The sequence below is a fragment of the Physella acuta genome, unplaced genomic scaffold, assembly GCF_028476545.2.
Source record: "Physella acuta isolate Inbredline_101_S28 unplaced genomic scaffold, ASM2847654v3 ptg000863l, whole genome shotgun sequence".
Lineage (NCBI taxonomy): Eukaryota > Metazoa > Mollusca > Gastropoda > Physidae > Physella > Physella acuta.
This window is the reverse complement of record NW_026732380.1, coordinates 645725-672680: the sequence shown is the minus strand read 5'-3', so window position 1 is coordinate 672680 and position 26956 is coordinate 645725. Positions and strand designations below refer to the sequence as shown.

General features: G+C 34.2%; 1 protein-coding gene across 4 annotated transcripts; it reads left to right on the top strand.

Moving 5' to 3' along the window:
• The first annotated feature begins 154 nt into the window (after positions 1-154).
• Positions 155-26767, top strand: LOC131952268 (splicing regulator ARVCF). Of its 4 annotated transcripts, none has more exons than XM_059314860.1 (22): positions 155-433; positions 2778-2934; positions 6741-6921; positions 7222-7322; positions 8877-9577; positions 10393-10506; positions 10678-10797; positions 11035-11170; positions 11588-11708; positions 11907-12023; positions 12155-12300; positions 12404-12660; positions 13094-13175; positions 13669-13828; positions 20252-20402; positions 20484-20613; positions 20870-20963; positions 21202-21299; positions 21391-21599; positions 21897-21928; positions 22013-22129; positions 23742-26767. In XM_059314860.1, exons 2-22 carry the CDS (start codon positions 2795-2797, stop codon positions 23904-23906), a joined length of 3372 nt encoding a protein of 1123 aa, XP_059170843.1. In that variant the 5' UTR covers positions 155-433; positions 2778-2794; the 3' UTR covers positions 23907-26767. The 4 variants fall into 4 exon arrangements, with proteins under 4 accessions (XP_059170843.1, XP_059170840.1, XP_059170841.1 ...); XM_059314857.1 differs by having other exon boundaries at positions 7222-7556; XM_059314858.1 differs by lacking the exon at positions 2778-2934 and having other exon boundaries at positions 7222-7556.
• The last annotated feature ends 189 nt before the right edge of the window (positions 26768-26956 follow it).

Here is a 26956-nt window from a genome sequence, read left to right as displayed (position 1 = left end):
ATAGTAGACCCGTCTCGGTAGTAAGTAAGAAAGACTAGGCTTAGGGCCTAGCACTACAATAAACACTATCAGAAATCATACCAAATCAGTTTTGCTGAAGCTAGATGGCGCTGCATTCCTAGCTCTTCTCGTTTTACTCCCTCTTGTTATTGAAAATGTTGCATTTCCTGACTCGAGTTGTATTGTTGTGAATAGTTGATATATTTCAGAAATATTTAAAGATCTGTATACAGTTTAATATGCGTTTCAAATATTTGTTACACATTTACATTAGTTACTAGATCTAATTAAAGGTTTTAATTAGCATAAATTTGTTTCAGTACAATTGTATTGTAGGTCTAGAAATAATTAGGAACATATCCCACTGCATTGGGATAGTTGGGAGAGGCAACAAGTCCTGTTCCGATTGACGAAAATAGCTGTGCTCTGTGTAGTAAGTGTGTTCCCGTTTTTAAGTTCTGTTTCTCTCTTTTTCTTTATAGATTGTTTGGCAAGTAACCTATTGTATTTGAAGTGTAGGTCCTAGCATTAGAATACATCTAATTCTAATCATTAGAATCATTGTAGGCCTAAATGATAAATCATGGCTAGATTCTAGATCTAGAATCTAGATCTAAATGATTATTTAATATTTAATACTAAAAAACTAGGTATCTAGATCTAGAATCTAGTGATTATTGATTATACTAACACATGATTACATATTACATACATACTAACTCTTAACTATAGATTTCTAGATCTGTAGATCTTGATCTAGAATCTGTCTTACCTTAAGCTTTAGGCGACTAGATTCTACTTATTTTATAGGGTCGCACAGTACAGCTCATCTTGAGCTTAGCAACCCATCATTGGTGCGCATATGAAGAAGAGTTCATGTTTCTTAACTGGTATATGAAGGGACAGTGTGGTCACCACTTTGCCCAGCCACCTTTACTTTCCCCAACATAAATTCTATGTCAAGTACCTATCACAAGTACAGTCACAAATCCAAACTGAGATCAGAACTTGAGTTCTTCAGTGCAAGCAGCCAAACACTCAACCAATCGACCACAAGTAGGATAAATAACCTTTAGATTTATTCTTAGGTAACGTAACTCGCTCTTAAAATTTAGATTTTCTATTGTTTAGATGTTAGTATGCATTTTTCATAGGCCTACATACTAGTCTCTGAAATAGGGCTAATCACTTCTTCTGTTTGAAGTTTGATAAATTATTAAATGCACTTTATTAAAAGTTGTCTTTGGTTCTTTTCACCAATACACAAGTACTAAATTATCAGCAGCAGCTTTTATTATTAAAATAATGTATTGTCGGCTAACCTTATTTATAGCAACTAAAATGCTGATAGTACTCCCCCTCACACACATTTTAAAATCTGTGACAATAGAACCACTTGAATACAACTTAAATGAGAATTTTATAGATGTCTGTCAACTTGAGGGGGTGGGGAAGGTGTTGTTCATGTCCATTTGGACATCCACACATTAAAATTTTATAATGGGAATTCCTAAAACATGGTCAGTTTAATAAAAAGAAAAACAAAGAATTTTACACAATTATACACAATATGTATTTATTTAATTGGCAGCACACATAAAACCTATATTTATAAAATGTATAAGCTACTTGATATACTTGGTAATATGAGTAATGACAGTATGGGCTACTAGCTCACTATAGCCATAAAGCTAATTATAATGATAAGACACTGCAGAAGTAATATTTTAAAAACTTTTCTTTCCATACCAATACATTAAATTATAAAATGATTTTAAATTAATACCCTGCTGTGGTATTTGGTTGATGTTAACAAAAACAAAACATTAAAACTACAATTATATAAGTTTATAACAAGCACTCATCATATATATATATTTATAATTAAATTTTCAAACATTTTATTTTTCTCAATACATTCTATTTTTAATATTCAATTAATAAAATACCAGATAAAATAGAAAAGAAAAACTGACTCTAAGCTATTAGCATTACAAGATACACGCCCAACACATTTAATTTATTTATTAGTTCGGAGAGAACAATTATATTTTCTTATCCCCTTGTATACTTCATCTACTCCCCCCCACCACACTCAGGAGTCAGATTTTTTTTCAAAATAATTTTTTTATGACCCCTCTAAACACACGACTTGAACTTTTCGACTTCCATTGTACAATTGTCAAGCTAGATTTAGTATTTGAACTTAATTTGATTTAATGCTGACACCTAGGTATAGAGCAGGGGTCTCCAAACTACGGCCCGCGGGCCGGATGCGGCCCGCGAAATTCTCTCATCCGGCCCGCGGAGATCTTTTTGTCTAAGGAAAAATCGTCTGTTTGTGATGGCTGAGGAACTTTGCCCTGAAAAATTAAAGACATGCCTGGAAGTAACTGGCCCCCGAACTGAAATTTGATGGGTAATGCGGCCCTCGGACTGAAAAGTTTGGAGACCCCTGGTATAGAGTATTGAATGAAAAGTCTTTAGTCTTTATGGCACTAGACTAGGATTAGTGGTTTGGTTCTCCAAGTTGTAGTAAGTGAAACTATTTCAGTCTTAAATACACATGTTTAGTGGTTTACTTCAATTAAGCACAAACAGGCTTTTTGTGGTGTTACTTTAGAAGCTTGGTAGACACAGCTATAGTTGCTAGGGTTAGTTTTAAGAAGTGTTTATTTTAAGAATTTTTTCTTCTTTTTGACTATTGAGCCTTTTATGGCTGTAGCATCCCATGAAGAATTTGTCTAGTTAATTGCTTGTGTGGTGCTTGTTCTCAGATGAATGATAGGCTACCATGAGCATGAGCAGCATAACAAACACTGAAGACTCATTTCACTTCCATGACCAGTCTCCAGTGTCCCTCCCTCCCTTACAATCTCAGTTGGATAGTGGCACTCATGCCAGATTCTATCCCACCTCACATCATCAGGATATGTGAGTAATGGCATTTTTAAATTAACTAGACAGCTCAGTTTGAAAGGTGTTCATATGGAGAAGAAGGACCTAATTTTGAATAATTAATAAACACTTCTTAGTGTTTCAGCTCAGTTGTTGCGCTGTCATGTTTACTTTAATTCTTGTGTGTTTTACCACCCTATCTGTTATTATTTAGCTTGTGATTGTAAAGATGTACAGACAATGTAGTTAGAAAATGTTTACAAATCTCACAACAGTTCTACTTCTCCTGGCCCTTCCTGTTGGACAAGTTTTGCTTGTCACAGCTAGCATCTTAATATTTGTGACAAGTTTTGCTTGTCACAGCTAGCATCTTAATATTTGTGACAAGTTTTGGTTGTCACAGCTAGCATCTTAATATTTGTTACAAGTTTACATGTCAACAGGGTTTCTTTCAGACATGACATTTTTCTCAGGGTGGGTGAGGGGCGGACACTTGGTAAAGTATATATTCTCTATAAAAATAAAAGTTATAAATATTTTCCAGGGGAGGGAGGGGGGAATAGTTGGTGTGTAGACACCCCCCCCCCAAGAGATGCCAGAAAGTAACTGCATGTAAAATCAACCATTGTTGTATTTAAACAGAAAGCTGGCAGGGTGGGATGTTGGCCCTTAATATGGAATCTGTGTGGGGAATAGAAGGCATCCAGCTTTACTGACACTGTTTTGTTAGAGAGCTCAAACATGTGGTTTAGTATCAGTTTGTTGGTAGTTCTAAATAGATGTTGTAGCAGCAGATCAGACCCAAGTCTTGTACATTATTGAGTCAAGCACCAGTCTATATTTAGTCTTTAAACTATAGGATGATATGGGTCTCTCAGCTGGAGATAATTTGGTGATACTTAATAATACACTCAACATTTAAAACCTAATGCCCATCTATAGAAAAAACAAGAGATTATGATATACTTAAGGTTTTCCCAGTTGAAATAGAATTATCGACCTGTAAGACCGTTAATTGAATGTTTAATATCTAAAAGAGGCGTGTGTATTATTTATTCATTCAGAGGTTGCCGGCCGCAAAGTTAAGAATTATGTTCGTGAAACCTGGTGGAGAAAATAATCAGCTAAATGGGAGATAACCACTATAGTAGGCCTACAGTAGTGAGGGTTTTGTTCCCTAGAGAAAACATCTTTTTTTTTTTTTTAGTGAGTGATAGCTACAGCATTTTGAATATTGAGGTTCCAGATTACTAATTCCACAACAGTTACACATGTTTGTATTTCAGGGTATTTTAAATATACATTTCTCTGACGTATAGAAATATTTGCTTTGACTTTCTCCATTACTCTACATTTTTTTTATTGGCCGGGTTTCAAAATATAAGCTTTTTAAAAACATTTAATAAGCTTACGGTGGCATTGCTCTCCCCTCCCCAAATTACACCTGGACCCTTAGTTCACTTCACAGAAACTCAATTACGTTGATATATCACAGCGATTTGCTCTCTTGATTTGGCAACCATTTTCTTTTGCTGGTGTCTCCATTGTTTGATTTGTGCAGGGGAGTCGAATGTTATGTTTATGGTTATTGTTTGATATCTTAAAAAAAGGGTTATAAAACAAGGAAGCATAGATGCCCACTTCATGTACTTTGTCGGATCAAATATTTTCATAACGACACCCCACTAGCGCGTCTTAAAACTTTATTTATTGATTACTGCGGTATTCTATTAGGCCTACAATTTACAAAAACAGTTATTGAAGATGCGAAATAACGGCTTAAATTCAGTTTTTAACATTACTTTAACACCGTCTGAACTCCTTCACCCCCCCCCCCCCCCCCTCCTCATCACACATCTCCACAAAGATACACTCCCCTCTCCCCCTACGAGTGTGACGTTGTTTATGGAGGACACCTTACACACAATTTTTCGAAAATCTTTTGGCCTAGTTTGTACACTCTTTTGATCAAAGTCTAGAAATTAAGGAAATTTGCAAGCATAACTTTTCCGCTAAACTCCTATCGAATATATTTTCTTGCGATTTTCAACTAATTTTTTTCCCAAGTCGCTAGCAAGCGCTAACGGCATTCCACTGTTGATCAACCCGCAGGACAACAAGGGAAGCCAAATCCTAGCCAATCAAAACAGCGAGGACGCGGCCTATATTTAGGCGTATTGTCCCATGCGTTCCATAACGGTGCGTTATTGACAAACGTCGCGGCTGTGTGGGTGCAGTGAGGAAGTGCTGTTTTTTTCTTTAGGATAATATGGTGGAACATGTTCTATTCGGATTACTTGTTAGGACTGCTGTGGGAAATTTTACAGCCGATTAAATATTTTGTAAGGAGTTTATTCTAGTTTTTAGGCGTTGGTAGCTCATGGCATGCTTTTAATTCGGCAGTGCCCTAACCAGGTCACTGCATCATTGATCGTTGAATTTTTATTATGGTGAAGGCACTTCCGCGGTGCAACTACTTCGACGAGTTGAATTTAAAATTTAAATTGCATTAAGAAAATCCACTTAGATTTCTAGATCCAGAACGAGAATCAAGATAAATTAAAAAATCTAAATAGTATTTAGATCTATATGATATAGAATCTAAATATAGAAAAATATAGATCTAGGCCAAATGCTAAATGAAAATGACTTAGTTACTGTTTGTTAGGCCCATATTAAATTTTTTTTTTTAATCGACACTTTGGCGGCTTTTGGCCTTTGAATCCAGAACAAGACTGGCAGTCTAGACTAGGCCTACCAAATTACCATTATACTATAACTATATTATACCAATGTAATCACCAGGAACCATGCAATCAATATGCATTGCATTACAATTTTTATGATTATAGTTATACTTAATGAATTAGAGAAGGTTACCTTGTTTAATGTTAGTGTTAGCATTACTAAAGTAAAACAAGGTAGGCTAATAATATTTAATAAGGCCTATTGCAGTTCCCTAAGAATAAGATTGACAACATATTTAGTCCTAATTATGGAATTAAAGGCTGTACCAATCTAAAACAATAATTTGTCTTTAATTGGCACAATTTATTTAAAAAAAAATGTCTAGAAACTTCTTAGATCTCACAGTTGAGCTGGCTGTACCAATTTCAATGAATAAACTTCCAAGAAGTATTTGTATATCTTAATTTAAATTTAATACCATGAGGTCCCACATTTTTCTGGCATTGAACAAATTGTCCATTAATACAAGACTAGTGGTGTTTTCATTCATTTAGTTGAGGGCACCTCAAACATTACTGTGAGGGTGGGGGTGAATGGAGATCTTCCACCAGTTGTGAGGGTGGGGAAATGCAGCACCACCAAATCTGAGGGCAGTGGTGATTAAGATGATACTAGCCTGGTTATAGTTTGGAATTAACAAACACAAGTCCTATCCAATAGATAATATCCTCAATTAAAATTCACACAATCAACTTCCTACCCAACTAATCTATACTGTTCCCTTGCTCTACATATCTCTGACCGTCTCTTTCACACTACTAACTCTGACCCACGCTTCAGTGGTCAACTGACCGTCCCACGTGACCGGCCAGCTCCTGTGTTTTTATTGGTCAGTCTAACCAACTAGCTATAGTCTGTTCTACCATACTATCTTGAATTAGCGTCATCACAATTATCTAAACCAAAATCTGTTCAACAGATGAAATTACTGCTGTGAAGCTGACTATAATATTGGTGTTTATGGTCATTTCACACATAGTACATTTTCTTTATCATCATTTGTATTAAACTGCATTTATTTGCTTGCAAATAATAATTTTTACATGCAAGAAGACTCAGTCTTAATAGAGTGATTATTTGGCTTTTATCCGCAGTGACCCAGGGAATATGGATTACATGCAAGAAGACCCATACTCCTCTCACAGATTTGCTCCACATGACCCTTATTACAGTGGTGGAAGTGGTGGTGGGGGTGGATATGAAGGAAACTATGGTAACAACACATCATTTGAGAGAATGAGTGAGCATTCAATCCATAGTGACAGAAACAGAATGGTATGTTGTCATCTGTCCTGTTATAATTCCTTTTTTTTTCTTCTTGATCCTGCCTACACATTTTATTTGGATCAATGTTATTGTTCCAGTTTTCCAATGCAGCAACTGTTTATTTTCTTTGATGAATGACAAAGGTTAAACATGTAATTCACTGAACCAATACATTTGAAAATGTAATTAATTTTGTAACTAGGTTTACATTAGGCTTGAACTTTCAATAAATTACATTTTGTATCTCTCAAAATCAACACATTTATTTTTAAAAATTTTTTTACCAAGTTGTTCACGTCCAATTTCCAGGTGAAGAATTATGCAGAAATACCCAATGGTGGCCCTTATGGAAGCAGTAACAACATTTACAGATCTGACCAGCAGCTGAGAGCTTCCCCACTACCTGCCAGGTCTTTAGATCCCAACGATTATGCCCATCATGGTAGTGGCGATGTGGAGGGAAGAGATTATGAGCGGGAGGCACCACACAATTACTTATCATATGATTACTATGATGATGGGGACACACCATCTGTAGTTAATCCAGGTTATGTTGAAGAAAACCCTCGCTCATATGATCATGTCCCATCACATCCCTCCCACCATTTTGATGATGAGGAATTGCATGCTGGCTTTGGGCAAAGGTAGATAGTGGCCAGATTAAAAGGAGGTTTAGATGATCTGAATTTTAATAATTTATTGAAGTTAAATACCATATTGGCACTTTACTATTCTCAAAATGAATCAATTATAATTTGACATGAATGAACTAAAGTTTTATGAAATAGAAATTCATTTCACCCTCCTTGAGCTTGCTAGATAACACATTACCTTCTGGAATAGTTAACTAATATTTATTTTTAAAAATTTTATTCCACCTCCCTTGAACCTTTTATATACAAAATGTATCTATATTCTGCTTATGAAAACAGTATTAATTTTAAACTATTCAAAAAGTGTACCTATGTTACAAATTAGTATAAAAGCTACTTCTAATGTTGGAGTCAATGATCTACCTTTGTATATGTGCTATTTATCTGTGAAGTTGCATGTCATCCCTAGTCAACGTTCATATTTTGAATTATTTTTTTTACACTAACAAGTAATGCATTAATGGAGTAAAAAAAAATCTACCATTCAATGATATTAATTTTTATGATCTTTTTCACTTGTAATTTTCCTAACTAAAACTTGTAATCAAATATTTTTATTTAACAATGCTTCCTTAGAATTTTAAAGAACCCCTTATTTCTAAATCTTTTAACTAAATTAGTAATGAACTTGCTAGTTTTTTCTGTAGTTAGCTAGAATGTTTTTTTTCTAATATAACTTTAAATAATATCTTTAAATAACTTTTAAATAACAGTTATAAACTACAGGGAAAAAAATTGTTTGATGTTTAATTATTATCTCCCTTTTAAATTTAACTACTGTGATTTTTGTTGTATAAGTTGGGCATGCATAAAACATTACATTTGATAGCTATGACATTTTTTTTTACTTCTCTAGACAGCTAAAAACTAATGTGTATTAAAAATAGTTTAAAAAGTTAGATGTTCAACCATTCAGTAGCAATTTATAGCTAATTCAACTTGGCTAACCACCTACCTAAGATTTTAATTTGCTCTTTCATAGCAACGACCTCCAATTTTTATGCTCATATTTCTGATAAATATTGCTTATGAATGAGTATGTATTCTTAATAACCCAGTCTAAACAAGACAATATATATCAATATTTATTTTCATTTTATCTTGAAATATTAGAAAATATTATACTAATAGACTAAATTTTATGCAAACAAATTTTTTATTAATGTGAACATGTATTTTCAATTGTTTTTGAAAAAAAATACATCAGAAAAATTCCCACTAACAGATCAATTGCTGACAACAACATGAAATTCATTTCATTTTTCAAGTAATGAATATGGGATCTAATATTTGTATTTAAATTTATTTTAGAGATATCTCCTATCAAGGCAGTCATAGCAGTTTTCATGGAACATCTGGGGTGGATCCTCACTTAAGTGGTAACTACAATGATCCATATGGGGATCCTAGAGACCATTACCAGGAGGAACCACCCAGGTACAATGGTGGAGTTCACTATCCTGAGGATTCCTATGGTGGGCAAGGACCTGACTACATTGATCAAAGGGGAGGCTATGATGATGATCCTCAGGGCTACCACGATGATCCACAGGGCTACCATGATGATCCACAGGGCTACCATGATGATCTTGAGCCTCCGAGACCAGAAGACTATAGAGATATCCACAATAGATCAAGAAATTCTCACGATGAGCCTTACTTGGACTCATTTCAGCCACCCCCCAGCCATCCACATCACCAAAATACATCTTTTCATGACCTAAGACATGATTCATTTCAAGAGCCATATGATGTGCACCCTCCTCCACAACATCACAGTCAGTATCTAGAGCATGATAGATACTCAGATGCCTCTCAAGAGCATCAGCAAAACTTTGAACCACCAGGGAATGGTTATGATGATGAGAATGATCAACAGCGCAGATATGATGGATTACCTTTAGTAAGACAGCATCCTTTTGCTGATGATCCATTCCAAGAACAGAACAGCAGAGAAGCAAAACATATTCTTCAGGAAGACCCATACTATCGTGGTCAATCCCCAGCTGGAGGTAGTGATCTTTACTGTTCATATTTTTACGGTAATATGTTGTCTTTTCTCTTCTAGGTGTCTGCTAACTCAGCATGTTGGATGAATAACACAAGGATATGTAAGTGTTACTCATTGCCTGTGACATGCCTCAGTGAACAACTAACTACTGTGTAGTCTAAGAAATTTTTAAACTTCATTAATAATCAACTCAAATGATTATTTACCATCTGAAAAGAATTGCATGGATCAGTGATCAATTTTGATTATTTTTGTGTCTCAGATGAATAAAATAATTTCTTACATAAACTTTTATGTGTAAGGTTGGAATCGAGAAGTCACTTGACTGTTTCACATTAAGCTAAATAATTAACTGCTTTTGTGTTGTTTTAATAGTGACCTGAACTTATAAAATTATAAGTTTTGACTAACTATGGTACTGCGTGATATATAATGTATTATATTTGTTTATTATAGATATGCGTTAAAAACAGTTTGCTGTTATTATGTGCCTACTAAAATTTATTATGGTTATTTACTATAGTTAAATACAAATCTAACAGACAAAAATATAGTTTGATCTAACATTCTGTACAAACATTTTTTATTAAATATTTTTGAAAATTAAAATAATTGATCAACTTATTTCCGATTGCTACTCCTTATATTATAATTAAATTAGTTTTATCACTCTTGTAATGCTTGTGTTTTTTTAAGTTAACACGATCATTTGTTTGATGTAGAACATTACAATAGTTACATGTAATTAATTTAATTGTAAATAATTTATTTAAGGTATTTTTAAAAGCGTTAAAAAGAAGTTGATGTTATTAACAGGTCCAGAACCTGTCCCATATGATGTAAGAGGACCAGTACGTGATGACCATGATTTGTCTTATGATGAAAGAGATGGGCCAGATCCATATTCACAGAATGTTCTTGGATATAATGGTAATAACTCCCTTTATTTGTTGCATACAGGGTCTCTAGCATGATTTACAAAAACTCAAATGTAAATTTGTCAGAAAACATTTTTCCACCAAAAATTTTGTTTAGAATAATTTCAGTATAGAATGTCTAGCAATGGATAACTTTGTCAACAAACTACTCCTGAATGTTTAGATTACCCACCAGAGGATCCATACTTAAGTGAAGCAAGCACAGTTAGACGGATGGAGCGACTCACTCTTGGAGCCCCTCCTGAAGGGCATCATACACCATCTATAGATGGCAGAGGCCTTTGTAAGTACATTTATCATTTTATTAAGGTTTTCATATTCAACAACATTAAAATACAGTGCAACTAAGTTTCAGCAATACAATTAGAAAGTGTTCAGTAAGAGTGAAGTAATGTTTGTATTGCTGTTGGAAAATTATTTTTGAACTCTGTACATTGTAAATGAAAAAAACAACATAAAATGTTTGTTTTTCTAAATCTGTTTTCATTATTAACCTAATAAATATTGTAAAATGCTCCAGCTCACTCAATGCGCCAACCAGATCTACAGGAAGTGATAGACTTTCTTAGTTCACCTGATGACAGCACCAAAGCTAGTGCTGCAGCACATTTGCAGCATCTGGTGTATATGGATGATGCAATGAAAGCAAAAACCAGGTAATTACCCTTGAATCAGAGATCATATTTTTATAGATATCCAGTGTTCCACTTGAGAAATTTGCACGCCAAAAATGAATACAAAAAAATTCTCTTGCCCTTTTAGAAAAATGTTGGAAACCTTTTTAATCAAAAAAGGAAAAGTTTTTTTTTCCTAAGGATTAATTTAATAAATGAAACAAAAATTTTCTGAGACATGCGCAGCTCTCATTTCATTACTTTTACTATTAGTGAGGCTTATGACAAGCTTAAAATATGAAAACCTTAAAATAGCTTAAAGTTTTTGCTCTCCAACTCCAACATTTCTATTCACTTAACTGGCGTTAAAATATTCTTTGATAACAAAAGGTTTATATTACTATATTTCTTTTACCACTTTTGAGTAGGGCATTAAAACTACCCCTTTAACATTCCCAGGAGTATTGGAGGTATCCGACCTTTAATTCGACTCTTGAGCCATGACCTGGTAGAAGTACATAAGAATGCTTGTGGTGCCTTGCAAAATCTTTCTTATGGCAAAAACAACAATGATAACAAGGTTTGTTTAGTACCTCAGTTATTTGTTATACACTGTATACAGGCTAAAGTTATCTCAGTAATGTTTTTAATTATTCAAAAAGGGCTCATTAGAATTGTTGTGAATAGTAATGTATTAAAACTATCTGGCTGTAAAATTGTATTTCTTGACAATCTCAAGTGCTATATATATATATTTTTAATTTTCCTGTTGCTACAGAGAGCAATCAAAAATGAAAACGGCATTCCAGAATTAATCAGATTGTTGAGAAAGACAGACCAAGAGGATGTAAAAGAATCTGTTACTGGAGTGTTATGGAACCTTTCATCATGTGATGTATGTCAAACATTTTAAAAGCTGTTAATTGTGTATTTTTTAAACTGTAGCTGTACCCAGTTTCTTTATTAAAACATGTTGACTATATGTAAATAATGCATAATTATTTTTTCTGATTGAAAATTTGGAAGGACCTGAAGCAATCAATAATTGATGATGGCTTGGCTGTGCTGGTCAACTCAGTCATCCTAAAATGTTCCAGCAGAAGTCCAATCAACCCGTCACCTAATGAGCTTCCCTGGACAACTGTTTGTAGAAATACCACAGGAATTTTAAGGTGTGTCCATCTCACATTTTTTTATGTGGATTTTGAATTAGTTTTTAAACTTAATTTTGGTTTCTTAGACCTTGGTGGTAAAATCAACTTGTTATATTTGCAGAAATGTTAGTTCAGCTGGATTGAATGCAAGAAAAAGATTGAGAGAGTGTGAAGGTCTGGTCAATGCATTGATAAACATTTTAAAAATGGCAGCTGACAATATGTCCACTAATGACATTGATAACAAGGTGGTGGAAAACACTGTCTGCATTTTACGCAATTTGTCTTACCGAATTCAAGAAGTTGTGGATCCAGATTTCTTTAAGAACAGAACTTTACCCAGGCAGCAGAATCAAGGGAAAGGAAAATCTGGGAAAGGTAATGCTCAAAAATAATTCCTAAATATTTACTTACTGGATACTTGTACGTTTTTTGATAATTTAAAATATCTACTTCATTTTATACACGTTCTACATTACAGTTAATGAATGATCAACTTGTTAATCACACTCTAGTCCTTGTTGACTTTGTTGTACACCTAGACTTCATCCACTAACATATACTCAACAACTATACACCACCTAACAGACACAACTGACCATTTTGTGACTTTAAATAGCTGATTAGATACATTCACAATACTATATACATGTTGAAGTTCAATTTGTAAACTTACTTTAGTATTCTATGTAGTTTAAAATCACTTCTTCCATGGTTATCAACAAAATATTACTGGAAGATACTAGTTTTTACTAAGTTTCATATTTTCTGTGGAGTACATGATAATGGCATACATACAACTCTTTGACAGACAGCAATGCAGGATGTTTTGGAAACAAATCTACAAAAGCCAAAGCTGCACAAGGGGGCAAGACCAGTAACCAGCCAAGCAGGTGTGTATTTTCAGCACATTTTTTGTCAGGAAATTTCTCAGCAATGAAAGTAGGCTTACTCTGTTTGGGTGGCAATAGTCAAGTTTGTTTGGTCTATTACTTGTACACTTTTACATTGAGTTCTGAGGAAGATCTAGTGTGACTGATTATTGTGCTCCAGCGTCCAAATTTTTCAGATGAACTACATCTGTCATGGGAAGCTGGGAAGTTTTTTTTATTACCTGGAGTTTTACCTTCTGTTTATTTAATCATTTAATAAAAGAAATCTGTATTGTATTATAAATCTTGGTTATAATTCTTTCTAAAAATCTTTAATGGTTTGGTGTGATGTTCAAGATTTCCTATTTTAATTAAAATAATTGTGATTTAATTTTAAATTAAAGTACTTTGAGTTTGAAACTAAAATTGTTGCTTGAAATGATTTTTCAATGCTATTAAAATAAATGTTGGGCTGTAATTTAAAAATTTAGGACACTTTCTTTCTCCTCCATAGTGCCCCACCTCAGTTACCAGCAGCTTCAGTCCAATACCGCTCTCTTTGGGGATCAGAGATTCACACATTATACTCTACTGTTTTAAAACGTTGTACTAATCCTATCACTATGGAGGCGGCAGCAGGAGCTATACAAAATCTTACAGCATGTGATTGGCAGGTAGGTCACTATCACAATTTATGAGGGATAAAATTATCAAATTATTGTTTGGCTTACATTACCCTCAGTACAAAAAATGATATATGTATATTTTTATATATATCTATATATATAAAGCAAAGTGGTCAAGTGCCCGATAGGGCACTTCCCGGCGCCGCAGGCGCGTCAAATTTGGCACGATGGTGCCTTCGGGCAATAGAACACGAAGGCCGGTGACGGTTGGCCGAAAAGTCTACGGAGAAGGGGTCAAAACTGACCTCGACTGACCGGCGCCTTATATGGGCTATATTACGAAAAAAAATTTCCTCCGACGACCCCCCTTGAAATTTTGTGAGGTGGTAGGAGAACACCTTGGGGTGTCACAAAAAACTCGCCATGTCCGGGAAAAATCGGGAAATGGGTCAAAACTGACCAGTCGTATTTCCCTATATAATCTTTGTATTTTATGGGAAAAACAGAGGGTCATTTCAAAACGGATTTTAGGGCACTTACCCTGTTTACATCTGGCTAATTTTTGGCATGTTTATAGGTAAATGGCTTGACCGTAGGGCAGACCTGTCGGTCTTACTCAAAGCCCTCGACGAGGGCTAAAAAGTGACCGCGAGTGAAATTCTCTTTATATGAGCTCTATTACGAAAAAAAATTTCCTCCGACGACCCCCCTTGATATTTTGTGAGGTGGTAGGAGAACACCTAGGGGTGTCACAAAAAACTCGGCATATCTGGGAAAACTTCGTAAAGCGGTCAAAACTGACCAGTTGTATTTCCCTATATAATCTTTGTATTTTATGGGAAAAACAGAGGGTCATTTCAACGCAGACTTTAGGGTACTTAAGCTCAGTATATCTGGCTAATTTTTTGCATGCTCCTAGGTCAATGGCTTGACCTTTAGGGAAAACTGTCGGTTACACTCAAAGCCCTCGACGAGGGCTAAAAAGTGACCGCGAGTGAAATTCTCTTTATATGAGCTCTATTACGAAAAAAAATTTCCTCCGACGACCCCCCTTGATATTTTGTGAGGTGGTAGAAGAACACCTAGGGGTGTCACAAAAAACTCGGCATATCTGGGAAAACTTCGTAAAGCGGTCAAAACTGACCAGTTGTATTTCCCTATATAATCTTTGTATTTTATGGGAAAAACAGAGGGTCTTTTCAACGCAGACTTTAGGGTACTTAAGCTCAGTATATCTGGCTAATTTTTTGCATGCTCCTAGGTCAATGGCTTGACCTTTAGGGAAAACTGTCGGTTACACTCAAAGCCCTCGACGAGGGCTAAAAAGTGACCGCGAGTGAAATTCTCTTTATATGAGCTCTATTACGAAAAAAAATTTCCTCCGACGACCCCCCTTGATATTTTGTGAGGTGGTAGAAGAACAACTAGGGGTGTCACAAAAAACTCGGCATATCTGGGAAAACTTCGTAAAGCGGTCAAAACTGACCAGTTGTATTTCCCTATATAATCTTTGTATTTTATGGGAAAAACAGAGGGTCATTTCAACGCAGACTTTAGGGTACTTAAGCTCAGTATATCTGGCTAATTTTTTGCATGCTCCTAGGTCAATGGCTTGACCTTTAGGGAAAACTGTCGGTTACACTCAAAACCCTCGACGAGGGCTAAAAAGTGACCGCGAGTGAAATTCTCTTTATATGAGCTCTATTACGAAAAAAAATTTCCTCCGACGACCCCCCTTGATATTTTGTGAGGTGGTAGAAGAACACCTAGGGGTGTCACAAAAAACTCGGCATATCTGGGAAAACTTCGTAAAGCGGTCAAAACTGACCAGTTGTATTTCCTTATATAATCTTTGTATTTTATGGGAAAAACAGAGGGTCATTTCAACGCAGACTTTAAGGTACTTAAGCTCAGTATATCTGGCTAATTTTTTGCATGCTTCTAGGTCAATGGCTTGACCTTTAGGGAAAACTGTCGGTTACACTCAAAGCCCTCGACGAGGGCTAAAAAGTGACCGCGAGTGAAATTCTCTTTATATGAGCTCTATTACGAAAAAAAATTTCCTCCGACGACCCCCCTTGATATTTTGTGAGGTGGTAGAAGAACACCTAGGGGTGTCACAAAAAACTCGGCATATCTGGGAAAACTTCGTAAAGCGGTCAAAACTGACCAGTTGTATTTCCCTATATAATCTTTGTATTTTATGGGAAAAACAGAGGGTTATTTCAACGCAGACTTTAGGGTACTTAAGCTCAGTATATCTGGCTAATTTTTTGCATGCTCCTATGTCAATGGCTTGACCTTTAGGGAAAACTGTCGGTTACACTCAAAGCCCTCGACGAGGGCTAAAAAGTGACCGCGAGTGAAATTCTCTTTATATGAGCTCTATTACGAAAAAAAATTTCCTCCGACGACCCCCCTTGATATTTTGTGAGGTGGTAGAAGAACACCTAGGGGTGTCACAAAAAACTCGGCATATCTGGGAAAACTTCGTAAAGCGGTCAAAACTGACCAGTTGTATTTCCCTATATAATCTTTGTATTTTATGGGAAAAACAGAGGGTCATTTCAACGCAGACTTTAGGGTACTTAAGCTCAGTATATCTGGCTAATTTTTTGCATGCTCCTAGGTCAATGGCTTGACCTTTAGGGAAAACTGTCGGTTACACTCAAAGCCCTCGACGAGGGCTAAAAAGTGACCGCGAGTGAAATTCTCTTTATATGAGCTCTATTACGAAAAAAAATTTCCTCCGACGACCCCCCTTGATATTTTGTGAGGTGGTAGAAGAACACCTAGGGGTGTCATAAAAAACTCGGCATATCTGGGAAAACTTCGTAAAGCGGTCAAAACTGACCAGTTGTCTTTCCCTATATAATCTTTGTATTTTATGGGAAAAACAGAGGGTCATTTCAACGCAGACTTTAGGGTACTTAAGCTCAGTATATCTGGCTAATTTTTTGCATGCTCCTAGGTCAATGGCTTGACCTTTAGGGAAAACTGTCGGTTACACTCAAAGCCCTCGACGAGGGCTAAAAAGTGACCGCGAGTGAAATTCTCTTTATATGAGCTCTATTACGAAAAAAAATTTCCACCGACGACCCCCCTTGATATTTTGTGAGGTGGTAGAAGAACAACTAGGGGTGTCACAAAAAACTCGGCATATCTGGGAAAACTTCGTAAAGCGGTCAAAACTTACCAGTTGTATTTCCCTATATAATCTTTGTATTTTATGGGAAAAACAGAGGGTCATTTCAACGCAGACTTTAGGGTACTTAAGCTCAGTATATCTGGCTAATTTTTTGCATGCTCCTAGGTCAATGGCTTGACCTTTAGGGAAAACTGTCGGTTACACTCAAAACCCTCGACGAGGGCTAAAAAGTGACCGCGAGTGAAATTCTCTTTATATGAGCTCTATTACGAAAAAAAATTTCCTCCGACGACCCCCCTTGATATTTTGTGAGGTGGTAGAAGAACACCTAGGGGTGTCACAAAAAACTCGGCATATCTGGGAAAACTTCGTAAAGCGGTCAAAACTGACCAGTTGTATTTCCCTATATAATCTTTGTATTTTATGGGAAAAACAGAGGGTCATTTCAACGCAGACTTTAAGGTACTTAAGCTCAGTATATCTGGCTAATTTTTTGCATGCTTCTAGGTCAATGGCTTGACCTTTAGGGAAAACTGTCGGTTACACTCAAAGCCCTCGACGAGGGCTAAAAAGTGACCGCGAGTGAAATTCTCTTTATATGAGCTCTATTACGAAAAAAAATTTCCTCCGACGACCCCCCTTGATATTTTGTGAGGTGGTAGAAGAACACCTAGGGGTGTCACAAAAAACTCGGCATATCTGGGAAAACTTCGTAAAGCGGTCAAAACTGACCAGTTGTATTTCCCTATATAATCTTTGTATTTTATGGGAAAAACAGAGGGTTATTTCAACGCAGACTTAAGGGTACTTAAGCTCAGTATATCTGGCTAATTTTTTGCATGCTCCTAGGTCAATGGCTTGACCTTTAGGGAAAACTGTCGGTTACACTCAAAACCCTCGACGAGGGCTAAAAAGTGACCGCGAGTGAAATTCTCTTTATATGAGCTCTATTACGAAAAAAAATTTCCTCCGACGACCCCCCTTGATATTTTGTGAGGTGGTAGAAGAACACCTAGGGGTGTCACAAAAAACTCGGCATATCTGGGAAAACTTCGTAAAGGGGTCAAAACTGACCAGTTGTATTTCCCTATATAATCTTTGTATTTTATGGGAAAAACAGAGGGTCATTTCAACGCAGACTTTAGGGTACTTAAGCTCAGTATATCTGGCTAATTTTTTGCATGCTCCTAGGTCAATGGCTTGACCTTTAGGGAAAACTGTCGGTTTGACTCAAAGCCCTCGACGAGGGCTACAACGTGACCGCGAGTGAAATTCTCTTTATATGAGCTCTATTACGAAAAAAAATTTCCTCCGACGACCCCCTTTGATATTTTGTGAGGTGGTAGGAGATCGCCTTGGGGTGTCACAAAAAACTCGGCATATCTGGGAAAACTTCGTAAAGGGGTCAAAACTGACCAGTTGTATTTCCCTATATAATCTTTGTATTTTATGGGGAAAACTGGGTAATTTCTACGCAAATTTTAGGGTACTTACTCTTTGTATAACTGGCTAATTTTTTGCATACACTTCTATTGATAGATGGGCCGTATGGAAAACCTGTTGGTCAGCATTAAAGCCCTCGAAGAGGGCTAAAAATGACTGCGAGTGAAATTCTCATTATACGAAATTTGGTCAATTGGTCTATGAGCAGGGGAGGTAACTTTTTAATGTAACAATTTTTTAATATTTTGTATACTCTTTTTAAGAAAAAACAAAAATCATAAAGTATAGCATTGTTTTAAATGGATATTGTGTTATAAATTAAGTTTTGTATTGTATTGTAATTGTAAAATTAATTGCAAAAGTAATTTAATATAATATTTGATTGATAATTTTTATGAAAGCCCTTTCAGTTCTAATAACCTTGCGAGTAATAAGTTGCGAATATTCTATCAATTTATGGGTACTAAAAAAGTACCCCACTGTATAAATTTAGACATCCTAATATATAAATCCCCACGTTCGCACATCTCTCTCTCTCTCTCTTTCTCTGTCCGCAAAAAATTTTCGCCGGACATCACGTCAGAATCGGCAGCGATATATGGAGAACTTTTTACGGACTTTTGTTGAAAATAATATGTTAGATGTTTTAAATGTATAACCACAATTTTACTTAAAGAAGAAAAATAAAAATTAAAGGCGTATTCGAATGTAGAGAAACAGTATTATTTATGCAACCGGAAAAGTATTAATACATGTGAAAAAGAACGCATAAAACTGTGACGTCGCTATTGCTTATACATTAACTAATGACGTCATCTGCTGTGTTTTGAATGAAAAGAAATGAACTATTTCATTCAAATTTGATTTAGATCTACGTACACTATGAAATGTATACAATACAATTTTTCCGGCCTAAACTCATAAAATTTATTTTATTTATTTGGATTCTAGATCTAGAGATTCTAGATCTAGACTAAATCTAAATCTAAATCTACGCAATAACTAGATCTAGACGTAGACGCTTAGATCTAGATTTAGACTCTAACTTTTCTAAAATCAATTCCAAAAATAAATTTCTATATTAGGACTAAACTATTTCAAGACTTATTTATTTTATACAAAATCTTTGTTTGGAACTGGCTAATTTGGGATAAAAAATTAATTTGAAAGAATAGGCATATTCGCGTAAGTTAAGATTTTAAAATACGTGTTTCATTCTCCGTATTTTATAAGGTGCCTAAATAGCGGAGATGTTAGTGTACATTAAACCACGCAGGTGGTGCGGGTTCGAGACACAGCAAGTCAACTTGGTTAATGTACTCTTTTTTATTATGCTCGGGCTAAACTTAAAAAAAAAATTCTTTTAGGAATCTAGATCTAGATCTAGATCTAGATTGTCGGGTGTCCGATAGGGCACTTCCCGGCGCCGCAGGCGCTTCAAATTTGGCATTATCTTGCCTTGGTGCGACAGAACACGGGGGCCGGTTGGCCGAAAAGTCTACGATGTGGGGGTCTAAACTGACCTCGACTGACCGGTACCTTATATGAGCTATAAATCGAAAAAAAATGTCCACGGAGGAACCTCTTCATAACTCTTGAGGTCGTAGACCGACCTTCGGGCGAATTAAATAAGCATTCAAATTCTCAATGTTTTCGAAAGCCTAAGCGAAGCTGGGCAGCATGCCTAGTATATGTATATAAATAGTTCAATTAGCTTAGGTATCTGAAGGTGTATATGAGAAGTTTTTATTTTCCAGACATTTTAATAATTTTAAGTAAGCCTACAATCTTGAAACCAATTTCATTGAATAATCATACTTGGTTTGTGCCTTTCCATCAAATCATTTTTGTGAAACTTAGTTTAATGATCTCATACCCAGCCTGCTGTTGAAAGCAGAGCAATGGTGCGAAAAGAAAAGGGATTGCCACTACTTGTTGACTTGCTCTCAGCTGAAAGCGACAGGGTTGTTTGTGCAACAGCTACAGCACTGAGGAACTTAGCCATTGATGAGAAAAATAAAGAACTAGTTGGTAAGCAACACTTATTGTATTGATCAGCTGAAGGAAATTATTTGTGTGCTATCTTTAATTTATTGTTTTTACTGTTACTAGGAAAATATGCCATCAGACAACTTGTTAGCAGACTTCCAAGGGACAACCGCAGTAACATGCCTGATGATACAATATGTGCCGTAGTAGCTACATTATATGAGGTTGTTAAAGACAACCAGGACTTTGCTTTGTAAGTTGACATTTATTATGTTCAAGCTTAGTGCTTTGTAAGTTGACATCTAGTTTGTACAAAGTTACCACTTTGTAAGTTGACATCTAGAGCTAGTATGTTCAAAATTATTGCTCTGTAGGTTGACATCTAGTATGTTCAAAGCTAGAACAAGATTCTGATCTGAATTATAAGATTACCATTAAATAATCCTGATAAAGGTCAACTTTTAATTCACGCATGTCAACTAACTTTGTGCCTTTTTTTAAATCAACAGAGCTTTGGTTCAAGAAGAAGGTCTTCATCGTTTAATGCATATTAACACATCAGAAGGGAGATACCTTGCTAGGACACTCAAATTTACTCAAACTGTGAGCATTTACACAATTTTAAAAACTTTTGACTTAACATGGACATTTTGAAACTGTTATTCGTCTGAACACAAATTAAACTGTTACATTAGTGTTGTTTGTGTTGTCAGCTTTATAATTCTGTTTCCCTTTACAGGTATAGAGAATGTACAGATGATCTTAGTTAAAAAAATTACAAATAATATTTTCCCATTTATAAGATTCTCTCTGAAATAACTGATTGATTTTTCACTTTCAGCTTCTTAAGACATTATGGAGTTACAAGGCTTTACATGCTGAATATACAAAATTAAAATATGTCCAAACAGATTTCACAATGTCTAAAGCCAAACCAAGGTAAGCTTTTAAAATTCTAGATGTTTTTTTCTTAACAAAATTGGTTGGAAAGTTTTTTAATTTTGTCATATTTGTTTTTTTCCATCTGTAGACTTGACAACTCTAGATCTAATGACATGTCCAGGACACCTGTCTCTAGTAATCATACAACACCATATAACACACTAAGTCGGCCTGTATCTGGACAAGGCTATGACGACAACACCCTCACACCTGCGCGAGCTCAGCAGCAGCGTGGGTTCTATAATGAGCCAGGAGAAATGGAAAGCTTTAGGCAGGTTAATCGCAACGATAGTAAAGGTACGTGCTCTGTAGAAATAGTTTCTGTTAACCATGTCTCCAGTTTATAGCAGCTGTACATTTTTATTGTAATGTTTGATAAATACTCGATGTGATTTTTTTGTTATGAAATTTTTAAATCTACAAATTCAAAGATGATGGTCTCTATAGAACTTAACCCACAATTATTCTAATATTTCAATGAACATTAGAAATTGTAGTCCTACTTACTTAATATAAGCTTTGTAATATTTAAATTTCAACTTTGAAGAACTTGTGAAACATTATCTTTAATGTAAATATTAATTTGTTTTACAGATAGTCATGGTTATCCAAGAGAAACTGTTCAGGTATGTATCAAATAATAATCTCACTCTTAGAGTATCTCAAATTTGAAAACAAAGTTGCCTACAACTTGTTTTTTTTTTAAATAGATGACTGACCTGGCTGCTAATGACCTTAGTCCAGGCTATGCCCCTCTTGATGAGCCCCGTCCACACAGAACTAAAGCACCTGTTGGGGGTGTACCTTTGTTTCCAAACCTTACTCCTGTAAGTATTCAATTGTGTGGATACATTGTTTTTCTATTGAAAACCAAATGGAAAAATATGGGGAGCGTCAAGAAATTTGATCTACGGCTGTGCTGATGAACAAAATGCACTTTGTTTAAATAGCACAAGTTACACCGATAAGCTTTTCAATGACAAGATTTAAAATATTTTCTTTACTACCCCCACCTCTTTTGTTACAATTCCTCTACAAATGAGAGATTTTTGTTTAAAGTATGACATTTCTGACTTTCTAAAATAGCAATCACACAAATGTAAAGTTATACACCAATTAAAAAAAAAACAGAAGTGTTTTTATTCTACAGAAAATTATTTTTGGTAAAATGTAAGATTTCACAATACTATTTTTTTGGGAATACATGATATAAACATTTCTGGTGATCCCATATTAGGTTAATTACTGTAGACTTCCTTAGTGTAAATAAAGAGACTGTCCATGCTCAATACTCAGTGTCACCTGACACAGGGATATGATTGCTAGATTGGATAAGTCACCATATACAGAGCCCTTTTTTACTTTCTCGTATATACGAAGTATAGAGAAAGTCTTGTAATCGTGCAAAAAAAAAAAAAAATCGAGATTTTTACAAATCTCGACGTTTCACACCTCATTGATACGGAAAAACATAATTTTGCAATCTTGTCTGTGTGTCTGTCTGTCCGTGTGTAAACACGATAACTTGAGTACCGTTACAGCTAGGTTGATGAAATTTCATATATAGGTATTTAATCAAAATCGTAGATCCGTATCAACTTTTGAGCGATTTCCGATAACCGGAAGTGGTACTTTTCCTACTTTGAATTTTTCAAAAGCCTATAACTTGAGTACTATTTCAGATAGATAAATGAAATTTCATATGTAAGTAAAAGATCTAATTCTCTACCTTCTATTAAATTTTGAGTCATTTCCGATGACTGGAAGTAGTACTTTACGCTACTTCCGATTTCTCAAAAAACTAATGTAAATTTTAAAAGTTATAATAATATTGCGCACCATTATGCGCTTTTTTATTTGGCGTTCACTTGGTGTGCAATTAATTTGTCTACGAGATTTTATTCTATTTTTAAAACTTTAAGTATTTAAAATGGATTAAAAATCATGTCTATAGCCCGAGTTCCCATCCCCTGTTATTTTATATAAGAATATTCGAGAAAGTTTAGGGGAGATCACTCCCGGTTTATTTATTTTTATAAGACAAATACATTATTAACAATGGATTGTCATAATTTTCCTATTTAATTTACTTTTAAGTAAAAATTACTGTTGTGTAAAAAGTAAATAGCAAATAAATATTAAAAAGTGTAATGAATTATATTTCATTTGACTACAAGATAACTAATCATTTAAATCTAATGGCTTTGTACATATGTTTATTGTAATACAATAAATCTGTAATTAACTTCTGGAGGTAGGGCCTAAATATATTTCCTAATTATATTGTAAGATTTGTTTTCATCTCTGTAATTAATCCTCATTATTTAATAAGCCAACAATTGGCAAAGGTTTAAAGGAATAACACATGAATAGTAACTTGTATTATTTGCTCACAATGCACATAAAGTGAAACACTGATAAATTTATTTATGGACACAGGCTGAACCAGCAACCCTCCAGTCTGAACCTCTATATGCACAAGTCAACAAAGGAAACCGGCGCCGGAATGATCCATATGATTCACAAATGTTGAACACAGGCTCTACAACAGGGATACATCACAACATGGATGGTAGTGGAGGAGGAGCAGATTCCTGGGTTTGAGATGATCTAAAACTTTAATGTACATACAGCACATACATCTACCTATTTTTATGAAAAACTACTTTTTAATACATTTTTATGGAGGAAAAATATGTAAACTACAATAAATGACTTAAATGTGTCTGTTTTAATTGTACGTTTTTATTTGAGCTAAAAACTAAAATTCTAATAATGGTGTTTAAGTTCAACAAATATAAGAAGCCAATCAGAATAACTCATCATGCCTGTCAAACTAAATATCTACAATAAATAGTCATGTAATCTTTTATAAAACTACTGCCTAAAATAAATAATTCATTTGATCAGCTAATGATATTCTTTATAGATTTCTATTTAAAAAAATTGTTTTCTATTTAATGGGTTCAGATTAACATCTGAACAGGAATCTGATTTTTAACAATTTAACCTGGTGTTTCTAATACTTAATGTATTGACTGGAATCTAATCAATTAAATTTTTCTCTTTACCTTTTTGAAATGTATGTTGTTTATCTGTTTTCTGTAAATAAATTAGAAATTCATTCTACACTTTAAATAAGAAAAAAAATACCATGCCTTGATATACAATTATTATTATATTAACCACATATAATTTCTGGGTTATTAAGGCATACACAAGAAAAATATCCCCTTTATTAAATATTTATTTTAAAAGTTTCAGTTAACCGGCATTTGAGTATATCAAGCGTTCTGACTGAACATTAAAAGTTCAGAAAATTTTTCATAAACTAAATTCAAATGGTTTACTTTCCTTTTGCTGTATTGTTAAAAGTATTATACCAAGAGTAAGTTTACTATTATGTTTATTTAAATGTGTAAATATAAGAATGATATAATATTGATAAACCCTGGAGAATAATTATTTAAAAACTACATAAAATAACCAAATATATAAAAATATTTTTAAAATTTGTTTTGTGCATACAATATTTGTGTGAAATAACATATCACTGTCTATTTACAACTAGTAATAACTTATTTAGATATTCAAGTGTATTAAACATTTTTTTAGGTTGCTTCTAATATATATTTAACAAGTAGATGCTACTAGACAATAGTTGTGAGTGATGACTTTTAATATTGAAGTCTTGTGACACTAAGGCTACAGTAGAAGCTTGATGTGGAGGAGTGTACAGTGTGGTCACAATTTAAATTGTTATAATGTTGTATCTCTTATCTAAAAAAAAAAGAATTGCCCTGTGCTCCAAATTAATACTTTAACTTATTAGTGTTAACTTTTTTATGTAAATTTATGTACTGAGACAAAACTCAAGGTTAGTGTATAATGCACATAAAAATGTAAAAACAATGAGACATTGTACTTAATTTGATACGTTATTTTTAAAATCTTTTTCCTAGTAGTTGACTTTGTAATTACTTATTGATATTTATTCATTCATTAGAGGAATATTTTTATCAAAGAAATGTAGATAATTATTGAATTTTGTACAGTGTGATTTTTCATTTGTTTCATAGTAAACATTTTCTCTACTTTATGCTAATAAAAAATGTGTATATTCAGGAATTATGCTTTGTCTTATGGGTAATATTTGCTGTATAAATTAAAAATAACGCAGGTCTTTGAAGATATTACAAATTAAAGAAAACATCGAGCATTGTTGTGGCTACAAAAACAGTCATCTGATAATGAATCCTTTTTAACTGGTTTGCAAGTATTTGTGATATTTTGTCTTCATTCATGTTCCCGTAAAGAATTTAATAAATTTGAATAACAGATGCTTTAGCTCTATAAAGTATAATCTACAATGTCAGTTATGTTTTTTTCTGGAATAAATGACTAAATGGAATTGTGGCTGTTCATAATCTTTTAGCTATGATTCTAGATTTTAATTTATTAACAGCTTAATTTTTTTTACCAGAAGAAGTTGTCAGTTAAAATCAATCAAGAAAGCAAACCAAGCTTTGGCTGGGAAGTGTCTGTAATACATTGATTTTGTGATAATTATTTGCTTGTTCTGCACTATTGTGGTTATCTTAGAATTTAATGCATACAATTTTTAACTATCCTTATAATGACTTAGCTTTCCAACATTTTAACATTAGCATGTCAAGTATTAAATGTGTTCTCCATAGTCAACTTCAGACTTTACTCCATTTAACCATCATATTATACAAGGGGTCATTCATATAAAACTGCACTTTCTGAAGTGCTGGACTATTGATAGTGAAAAGTTCAGAAAGTATGACATCAAACTTTGTTTGCATTTAAAAAATTCTGATTGTGGCTGCTATTTTGCATTTATATGCACTTTCTTGAAAATAGGTATATTTTGCAATTTTAATAACTATCTTCTTCTGCTCATTTGATGTTTGTGAAAACAAAGTGATTAAAAAACAACAACAAAAACTTGGGAGTTGAGAAAATAAGCTGAAAATAAGATATTTGACATTTATTTCTCCAGCTGTTAAATGTCATTTGTGATGACCCCCATAATCTTTACATTATTTAGCCTGTTTCACACATATTTGTGCTATGTTATACTTATATTTTGATGAGACTGCCACACAATTTCCATTATTTATTCAAACAATCAATTGACTTGTACAAAATATTAGGCAACGACAATGTTTTTTAAAAACAAATTTCATATTCATTTATTTTGGTTGTGGTAATTTTCATTTTGATTATCTATAAATATTTTTTTATTTACAAGGTGTCTTTTGCAGTTAGAATGACATTTTTTATAGAAGAAACCTTGTTTCTAATGAAATTGTGAACACATTTTGTTATGTACAATGCTATCAATCTTTCTAACTACTGACAAGCTTGTGTATATAGTATTTTATAAATATATACAATTCCAGATACTTTCAGATAATAAAGTAACAATGCAAAACTGACTTCTGCTTGTAAATTGATTAGGTGAAAGCTTTAATTAGCTATACCTAGTTTTTAAATATTTATGCTCAACTTTGTGTAGACCGTATAGGCTACACATAGGACAAATATAACGGGGAAAAGATGTTTACTTAGCTTTTTAAGTAATCTTCAAAAGATCTTAAACATGCAACAACATATCAAAGACAACT

Excerpts from the sequence above, each read along its gene's own strand:
- LOC131952268 (XM_059314857.1), top strand. The coding sequence starts at position 2,795 with ATGAGCATGAGCAGCATAACAAACACTGAAGACTCATTTCACTTCCAT. Across the intron at positions 10,798-11,034 it reads TATAGATGGCAGAGGCCTTT|CTCACTCAATGCGCCAACCA; the intron begins GTAAGTACATTT and ends AAAATGCTCCAG. Across the intron at positions 13,176-13,668 it reads ACCAGTAACCAGCCAAGCAG|TGCCCCACCTCAGTTACCAG; the intron begins GTGTGTATTTTC and ends TCTCCTCCATAG.